At 40.2% G+C, this 9,765-nt stretch overlaps 1 protein-coding gene across 4 annotated transcripts in view; it reads left to right on the top strand.

The window, feature by feature from the left end:
- Positions 1 to 9,765, top strand: part of RMND5A (required for meiotic nuclear division 5 homolog A (S. cerevisiae)) — a 66,127-nt gene that overhangs the window by 23,572 nt on the left and 32,790 nt on the right. For all 4 annotated transcript variants that reach the window (XM_012644248.1, XM_012644245.1, XM_012644243.1 and 1 more), the window contains one exon: positions 2,877 to 3,019. In XM_012644248.1, coding sequence (XP_012499702.1) covers positions 2,877 to 3,019 — 143 coding nt within the window. The remainder of the gene's footprint in view (positions 1 to 2,876; positions 3,020 to 9,765) is intronic.

The raw sequence follows: 9,765 nt of genomic DNA, 5'->3' as shown, positions 1-9,765 counted from the left end.
CAGGGTCTTGCTGGAGTATAGTGGCACCATAATAATAGCTCACTGTAACCTTGAACTCCTGGGCTCAAGGGATCCTCCTGCCTTAGCCTCCCAAACAGCTAGGACTACAGGCACATGCCACCATACCTGGCTTATTTTTTTTTTTTTACCTTTTGTAAAGACAGGGTCTTCCTTTATTACCCAGGCTGGTCTTGAACTCCTGGCCTGAAGCGATCCTTCCGCTTCAGTCTCCCAAAGTTTTGGGATTGATTACAGCATGAGCCACCCTGCTAACCCAGCCAGTATTTCTGATTATCTTCCTGATGTTGAATTTAAAAACCTTAGGAGTTTACCAATACAGCATTCAGACTTTCTATATCCAGAGAAAGGGGCCCAGAGGCAGAAGTAGTCAGGCCCCAGGCTGTTTGGGGTTGGGAAAAGTGGCAAAGATATCTTTGTAATAGTCTGTGTCAGTTTTCTAACTTAAGTGAAATGCTTTGTCGTTCATCATCCCCAAACTTTTCTCCATGGCATCTATGACAGAACAACACTCCTCTCCTATATACACAAAGCCATTGGGGAGTAGGGGGAACGGAGTGGGTATTACACAGGCACCAGCCAAACTTTTTATTGAGCCAGAAAATGGATTTCTGATTCAGTTTAATGACAAGGAGTTGTGTAAAACTGGTGTCTTGCCTATTCCTCAAAGTGAGCTGGGCTGGATTTTTATAATCAGGAGCATTTCCCATGATGATAGTGAGTTAAATGCTATAAAAAATAAAATTGATCCTGTGTTTATGAGTGGCAAAAGAGCTGCTTCCAAGAATCTAGGGATGCCCACGTCCCATGCCCTGCCCACACATGGCTACATGAGATGCATATGACACTTCTGTCACCTTTTTTTGTGGGGAAGAGGAAGGTGGGACAGTGCTTAGGGATGGATTTTTTTTATTCTCCCAACCACCAAAACCTATAGATCTACACACATACACAGATACTTATACATACCCATTTTTAAGAAAGATTTTCCTTCCTGGATCCCCAAATCCATCCTCCCCCAGGCTGAGAGACAGTGCCTATTAACTGCACAGATCCAGTATGTAAACATCCTATAGAAGGCTCCTGTGTTGTCTCATAAGCTGTGAGGGGCCAGGGGCAAAGAAGTGGATATTCATGGGTCATTTGCATTTTGTCTTAAACCCAGTCTATTCAGCCACACTCTCAGGTCCAGGGGCTGGGAGAGGTTCTGTGGGTACAATATGGTGGATGACCTGATGGTCCCAGCCCATGGGGTAAGGAGTGAGTGATTGAGCAGGGACCAAGTAATGGCTCTCATAAAGTCTCTGTGTGCTTGGTTTCTAAACACCTCGGAAAGGCTTGAGTCCAGCGCAGCAAGTGAGCAGTCTACACTGAGAGAGGCCAGGAAGGGAATGCCATAGGTAGAACACCAGCCCAGTGACACACTGGGAGTGTACAGCTGAGCTTAGGGCACAGCTTACACTCCTGGTGTACCCAAGGGAAGCAGTCCCATTCTCATCACCAAAGACAAAGACTTGACTTTGCTTAGGATGTCAAGCCAGTGAGGTAGGAAAATAGCCAGAGACATTGCAGCCCATCTGTGATGCTAGCTTGGGACAGCGGGTATCCCAGAGTAAAATTCTATTGTGCTCACTGAATGAAAAAAACACAAGAGTCCTTGTGAGGAGAGCAGCAACAAAGATGACCTGCCCAGCAGAAACTCAGTATGAATTCGGTACCATCTGCTGAGCAAGGTCCCAAACCTTGATGCAGAAGTCTTTGCTACCACTGACAGCTTAAGTGCCAGAGCTCAGGACACTGACTGTAAACAGTGACATCATGCTCATACTTGCAAAACTTCCTGATAGTGTCTCATTCTCATCCAGCTCCCACAATTCAACAGCACGTGAATTGGGAACCACTGGGATACCTCTGTCTCCCACCCAAGTGATGTCAGCCACTCTGAACTGTGTCTGGACTCTGGCAGAGCAGAAGCCTTTGTTGGGGGCAGCACAAAGGTCCTTAAAAAGCCAGAGTGGCCAGGTAGCTTCCAAGAGTCCTCTCCCAGTGGAATCACACAGGACACACTTCATTTCTCCGGCAATGGGTTGTGACGAGTGTGAAGTGCTGTCTACCAGGGAAGCTCATTAGAAACTCAGTGCCCAGGGTTTTTATTGGCGGCTAGTCATGCGGGCACCCTCTGCCTAGCATGTACCCAAATTCTAGATTCCTGGTAGGAAAGCAGGTGTTAACCATAAACCACATTGTAAAACAGTTTAGGCACAATGAGCCATTCTTATCAGTTAGGGAATGGTGGGAACTCTCCGGAACTCCAAGTTACTGTACGCTTGCCATGGGCCAATATTGCAAGCAGGACTTTCTAAGGATAGCAGTCTCTGGCCTCGTGTATTAACTCTTTTCTGCACATGACGGCATCCAAAGAAGTTTGTTTTTTCTTCTTTATATAGAGTATAAAACATTTAGACTAAATCATCTCTCTTTAGGAAATTCTGTAACGACCAAAATGTTTTGAGAATGACTTGAACAGTTTATCTGGGTTGAATAAATGAGTTTATTCACTTAAACATATTCTTTGAAATAATAATAATGCCTTGACACTATTATCTTCAGTCTGTGCTGATTTTTGTAATTATAAAAGTGGTTTATTTCAAAGTAAAATGTTATTTCCAAAAATAAAAAATTAAGATATCTTTCTTAGTATTCACTTGAAAAATAACACCTGTGAATATAACTGTCAGCTTCAAAGTAGATACTGATTTTTCTTCACTTTTCTTCCATCTTTCATGGTCCAGAGGGCCTATTTGAAACTTGCCATCTTTGGGTTTCCTTTAGTAACCACCTTTCTTTTTTTTTTATAGGCCAAGATGCTGAATTATCAGGGACACTTTCACTTGTTTTGACACAGTGCTGTAAAAGAATAAAGGATACTGTTCAAAAATTGGCCTCAGACCACAAAGATATCCACAGCAGTGTTTCTCGTGTTGGAAAAGCCATTGATAAGGTATGGTATTGAAGAAAGTGTTTTGTAATTTTGAACATCATCCTTTTTCTTCTGTCATTACTTTGGTAACATTGGCTTTCCCAAATTATTTTATGCTATTCCTTTCATCTTTGCTTTTGATAACTTTTGCAGGTCTAGTTTTACTATGCTAGTCTTATTAATGTTCCCTGTTGCTAATATTTAAAAAAATAAAAACAAAACAAAAAACCCTCTCCTTTTATAGCTTTGTTGTTTATCCATTTTCTTATATGACTAGAGCTCCTAGGGTCATGATGAGTAAAGTTCCAAAGAAATTTAAACCCAGTATGTGGGAGATTGTTTGTAAGAGTAACCCTAAGTAATTCCCTGGCTGTGACTCTGTCTCTGTTAATAAGATGGTTAGAATATCCTTGCATCTGTCTCCCCTGCATCATCCTACCTCTTTTCTTCCTGTGGGCACATTAGTTGCTTTTCTTCAGTGATGTCTTCTGTGTGAGTGAGTGAGTGGGTTGGTTGCTAGCCAGTGAGGCCAGTCACTTTTGTTGGATGATTTTTTTCTTGTGACATTTCTTGAATAAACGATCTTTGACTTAGTGGTTGGCTTATAAGCAGTTGCCATTTTAAGCACTGGAGAGATTGTGATTGGTCAGGAGTATTTCTGTTCATATATTGTAAACTTCTGGGAAGATAGGAATAACTTTTGAGGAGACCTCTTTGTAGCAAAGGTATCTCCCAATCAGTCTTAGGAGTTACTTAGTCTGTATGCACAAGAGTGATGGCTGTAATATAGATAATAGCAGCTCACTGAATCCAGAGAGTGGTTCTATCTAACTCATGGGTAAGCCCAACTATTAGAAATTATTCTATAGAGAACTAGTATTGAAAAGCTAGGCTTGAGGCTACCTGAGTCAGAATTGTTTGCTTCTAAGGCGGTGGTATTCACTGGTAGTTACAACAGGACTGTGAATGGCAGGGGTTCTGGGCATGTGTTTTGGAAGTCATGGCTTACAGAAATGTTAGTGGCCTTTCAGAGAGCTCTCACCACTCCCATGGTGGTGTCAGGGCTTTGACTCAGCAAAAGAGTCAGATGTTGGCAGCAACAGGGTTCCAGCCACATTGTTGGATCAGTGATGGTAGTCACCAGCAAAGGCTGGAGGGCAGTGAGTATTCTCTGAAATAGCTTTGAGGTTGTAAGGCCTGTTAGGCAACTCCAAGGGAGTGAACACAGCTTTGGAAATGGGTTTGGCATTAGACCTGTTTGGGACAATGGCATTGGAAATCTTCAGTTGGTACCTGCTGTGGTTGTTGGTGTGTATTAGCTTAAGGACTGAGGTAATGGTGGTGGGGCACTTTAGAGATGATCTTAAATCACTGTGATTGAGGAACCCTCAGTTTCTTTAGGGTACAGTAACTACTGGTGGTGTTTAAGAAGCTTCAGATTTTGGTGCTTGACAGTGACCAAAGCATCCTGGTGAATTCTGATGGCTCCTGGGGACATCTGCTTTACCACCAGGCTGCCTGTAATTATGACAGAGGATCAGCATCTGGACAGCAGAACTAGATGGTGCCATGACAATGACAAGAGCTAAAGCTTCCAAGGCAGCTAATCAGAGAATCTGGGAAGAGATCCCAGATTTCTCAGAATAAGTGGATATGGTCTCAACAGCCACACCTCAAGAGTGTGGGTTACCAACCACCAGGATCTTGAGCTGTTGGGCATATCCCCAATTTTGCATTCTGCCACTGGTAGGGTGACCATATATGTCCCTGCTTCTAGTTTATGTCTGTTGTCCTGTCATAATTACCAGAACCCTCTTTTGTTCTAGTCCCCTTTGCTATTGGTGACTTGCTGAGCATGTCTTCCTCCAGATCCAGCCGGTCTTTCCAGATATTCATAAGGGTTGTCACATGTTTTGACCTATCTTTGAGGCAAAACGTTTAGATGTACTTGGTGCAAAAATTGAAGTATTTCTTTGAGAATGGATATCAAGGGAGAATGGATATCATTTATAGTGAATAGTCAACATTCTGGCTTTTGGTGGGGTGATGTCTTTGAGGTGAATGTTCTTGATTATGTATTTTAATTTACTCGTTACTCTTTTGAGGGCCTTTTTTTCATGTACTTGGAAGTTATAAGAGCTTTTTCAAGTAAATCTTTTGTAGTTTCTTTCAAAAAATTGTTTCATGTTCCCATGGTAAAAGTAGTTTAGGTTCTAGGTGACCTGGATTCTGGATTCTTATCTATTATATACAACTACATTATTTAGTTGATACTGGTAAGTATTTGTTGTATTATAGTCCAGAGCCACAGAGGAAATCCTGGATCTTTTAGCCCAGTTCTTTAACATCTTTCAGTGTACTTTTTCCTGATATTTTTGGCATCTACTTGGCCTCAAGTGGAAGAGGAAGCTGTTTCCCTACTAGAAATACCTAGCTGTTGTGAATGGGCTTTTTGCATACATGAGAAATTCTGTGCAGGCTGTTGTCACGTTCATTGACTTGTTAAGTCCTCTAACTCTTTTAATTTGAACCTGGTAAAATTGTGTAAGCTCTGGGCTGCCTGTTGTAAAGGCTGGGTGGACTCATATGAATGGGTAGTGAACGAACAGGATAAAGCTGAATCCATTGTGGTACAGGGCTTTTAAGTGCCACATCAAACAGACCTGAGTAATAAACTGGAATGCTGTCCATCAGCCTGTGAGCGCCATTTTATGAACATAAGCTCCCACCCTCACAAGATGAGGACAGTCAAAGAAGCCAGTGGCTCCTTTGCAGGCAAACTGATTGTGAGTGAGAAACTTTAGTAAATTTTTGATATGCTAAATGGTAATTTTCTTTTTCCTTTTGTGTTTTAATATTTCTTGTGTTTTAAAGTTTTCTAATTGTCACTTCTCTGAAAATGTAAGCAGAAAAGAAGTTTCTAGTGGTGTTAGCCAAGGCATTGTCTGGCTTTTAATTATAGTGAACATAAAAAGTTGTTGAAGATTTCTACTTTAATGTGTTGACTATTTTCAGATGCCCACAGTATGATCACTATTTAAAATAAATAATATCAGTTGGGTTCTGTGACAAAAATTTTTGTGAGTAAAAAGAAATAATGTGTTGGGGTGTTCTTAATTTCCTCCCCTATTTTTAGAATATCTAGAATTCTGTCCTGTAGAGCATTTTATTTCATGTTTTACTAAGTTATTTGATTTTTTAAAATTTACTGCCTAAGAAAAGTCAATACAAATGTTTATTGCTTTAGACTTTTAGGCATACGTATATGTGTTAAAATAAATAGAACTAAAGAGGGATTGCAGTCTGATTTGGTCTGCAATGTAACAGTGCTTTTCGTACACATAAAATAACCGGAAAAATTCTGAGGCAACATAAAATAAGTTTGCAGAGGCTGGACACTGCTTATATTATAAAGTATTATATTATAGTATTATATTATAAAGTAATTATATTATAAAGTAAAGGAAAAGATTATTTTGTTTTTAATTAATCTAAGGTTTGTGGAATTGGTGTCCTAAATTTGACTTGGGAGAATGGGTAAGATTGAGAGCAGCAGAGCAATGAGGTGTGATTGTGGGGCTGGGACAGGGCAAAACAGAAACTGAGAATATACTTGACTCATGTTAAAGACTCTTAAGGATTGGCTTGATAGAGTGGCTGCCACTGTTGGGAATAGGGAAAGATCAGGTTGGGGAAAGGCAAATGATGGAGGAAGGCCCGAGGGATATGGATATGATCCGAGTAGGAGAGTAGGGCCAAGGGGAGTAAGCAATGAAAGCCATTGAAGATTTACTTGATCTCATTAACTAGGATGAAAAGAGACTAAGTAGTAAGTCAGTGGTAGGGAGATAATAGCTATCACTTACTGAGTGTTGACCATGTTCCAGATACTGAGCTGAGTGCTTTTTATACATTTATATCCCATAATGCAAGTACATTATTTCCATTTTACATATGAGGAAAGAAACTAAGATTCAAAGATATTAAATAACATACCCCAGGTATATAGGTTGGAAGTGGTAGATCAAGGTATGAAAAAAATTTTCAGTCAAGAATCTGTTCTTAGCCACTGTGCTAAACTAGAAAATCAGTGAGGCCATTTCAGGGCTGGTAATGTTGCAGGGGGAAAATATAATAATAGTGAAAAAATTTTTTAAGCTGTATTCTCTAAACTGATCTTCTACAACTAGATGGAGTATCTATATTGGTGAGGCAAAGTGCTGACTGTATTGAAGAGTAAGTGGAGTAATGGCGTAAGAAGTGAAATACGGAATACTTTAAGACAGTTCTGGGTGAGCAGTCTAGAACTGCCTTTTACGTATGTATGACTGAGGCATAACAGGAGAAAACAATAACAGTGATAAGGTCTTGTGTTTAGCTTTAAACAGTAGCTTAAAGTGATTGAATTAGATATATGCTAGCTCTAAAATTCTGTTATGTAATGAATACTTATATAGTAGAGCAACGTTAGTGTTAAGGTAAAAAGGAAATTAAAAAGACTAGAAAATTCGCTCTGATTAAGATGAAAAAATTAAGTTGAGTTCTGAAATATTGAATTTTTGATATATGTTTTGGGTAGAACTTTTAGAATTAGCAAAAAGAAATAGTCGACAAGTTTATAAGAAGAAAATGGTGATAAAAAAATCAGGAATGTGTTCCCTATGAACAAGATAAAACATCAGAGTCGCCTCCTGCCCCCTGCTCCCTGAATTACTAGAGAATAATCCAAGAAAATGTAGTAGACAGTATATCTAAACTTTTACAAGGCATTTAATAACATATCTCATATCTTTGTGGTCAGGATGGAAGATGGTGCTTTTAAAATTATGTGGTTTGAATAGGAGCTGCCATATTCTTAATACACTGTCCACTTTGGCCACAGTGCTTGGTGTGAGGATGGGCCTGACCCACTTGACCCAACCAAGCTCGGCCGTAGGTGTTTGCTGCAGGGTGGGTATCCCGATGTCCTTTCCTAGGATCTTTCTCATTGGAGCTCTTAAGGAAGGAGAAGGGCTGGGTATATGTGAACATGGTAGTAATTGGTAGCCCCTGAAAGAATCTGATATGTTGTGGGAGACAAAGTTCAGGTGCCAAGAGAAGGGGGTGGGGGGAGTATCTTTGAGGCCCAGTTACCCTCTTGCTTAGCCCTTTCTTTAAATCCAACTTGCTTGGGCAAAAAGGATTTCTGTTTGTTTGAACCAAGAATCTGGACTCATACAACAGCGAGATGTTTTCTGTGTCTCTTCACTCATATTGGGCGTTAGCTTCTGTGAAACAGTAGTGGTTCTGAAGATCATTCTCAAAAGAGAAGATGAATTGAGTTGTGCTTTCTGTGCCATCTGTCAGATTACATCATTCACTAGCTCTAAGCTATAGGCCTGTATTTTTCTTATTACTCCTGTTCTAAACAGAATGAAGCTGTGTTATTTAGTTGATATTGATAATCATTTGAATTATAATCCGACTGGTGAGGAAAGCCTGGACCTTTGCTATCAGGTCTCATTAGGTTTCAGGATCAGAAAATCCCACTTGACCTGGAGGTGGTCCAGACTGCTTTTGCCTGAGGCTAGAAGATGACATGTCATGCTTGGTCTAGCATCCAAGTCAGGCTCTGTTGAGAAGGACAAAAGGATGTTATACCCATTGGGCTGTCTCAAATAATCCAGTCTATAATTGTAGTTAGGTGATTTTAAAGTAATGAATTTGTTATTAATACCTCATTAATATGCTTTTGAAGATTCTTTTAAATACAGAATCAGAAGGTTTAATGGCAAGGCCTGGCTCTCAGATTCAGCTACTGTGTATGGAGGGTTTACTGTTGGATGAATACTGGTAGAGATTTTCGTGTATGTTATTTAACTTAATCCTCACCAACACTTTCTAAGGTAGGGATTATTGTCCCCAATACAGATAGGAAAACTGAGATTTAGATTAAGAACCTGCCTACAGTCACAGAGCTAGAAAGCAAATGAAAGAGCTGGGATTAAAACCCAGATTTTAAGACTTTAAGGAAACTTTCTCAACTGGAGTTCCTTTAGATAATTAATCCCTAGTGCCTGAGGGTACCCACTGTATGTATGAATTTTTCTCCTTTGCATTTAGAATGGTAAGAGATACATATCAGGCCGGTCGCGGTCGCGGTGGCTCACGCCTGTAATCCTAGCTCTCTGGGAGGCCGAGGCGGGTGGATTGTTTGAGCTCAGGAGTTCGAAACTAGCCTGAGCAAGAGCGAGACCCCGTCTCTACTAAAATTAGAAAGAAATTAATTGGACAACTAAAAATATATAGGAAAAAAAATGAGCCGGGCATGGTGGCACATGCCTGTAGTCCCAGCTACCGGGAGGCTGAGGCAGGAGAATCGCTTGAGCCCAGGAGTTTGAGGTTGCTGTGAGCTAGGCTGACGCCACCGCACTCACTCTAGCCAGGGCAACAGAGTGAGACTCTGTCTCAAAAAAAAAAAAAAAAAAAAGAGAGATATATATCATATTTGGAAGAATTATAAAATAGCCCCAGAAAGGTATGTAAAATAATAGTGAGGGGTAGGGATGCAAATGTGACAGATGGTTAGATTACTGAGCATTTTAAGGATCTTAAAAGCCTGCAGAGTGATTTGGCACAGTACTCCCTTTGTTTACACAGTGAGAATTTATCAGTGTGAATCTACCTTTCTCTTACCTTTGAAAACCAAAGTAGAAATATGATTACCATACAGAGGAGAATATGTAATGTCTAAAAAGGTAGCATCTGTATCTAAAAATGCATCTACA

This window comes from Propithecus coquereli, unplaced genomic scaffold (genome assembly GCF_000956105.1).
Source record: "Propithecus coquereli isolate 6110/MARCELLA unplaced genomic scaffold, Pcoq_1.0 Scaffold208, whole genome shotgun sequence".
Taxonomy (NCBI): domain Eukaryota; kingdom Metazoa; phylum Chordata; class Mammalia; order Primates; family Indriidae; genus Propithecus; species Propithecus coquereli.
This window is presented reverse-complemented; position numbering and strand designations above follow the sequence as displayed.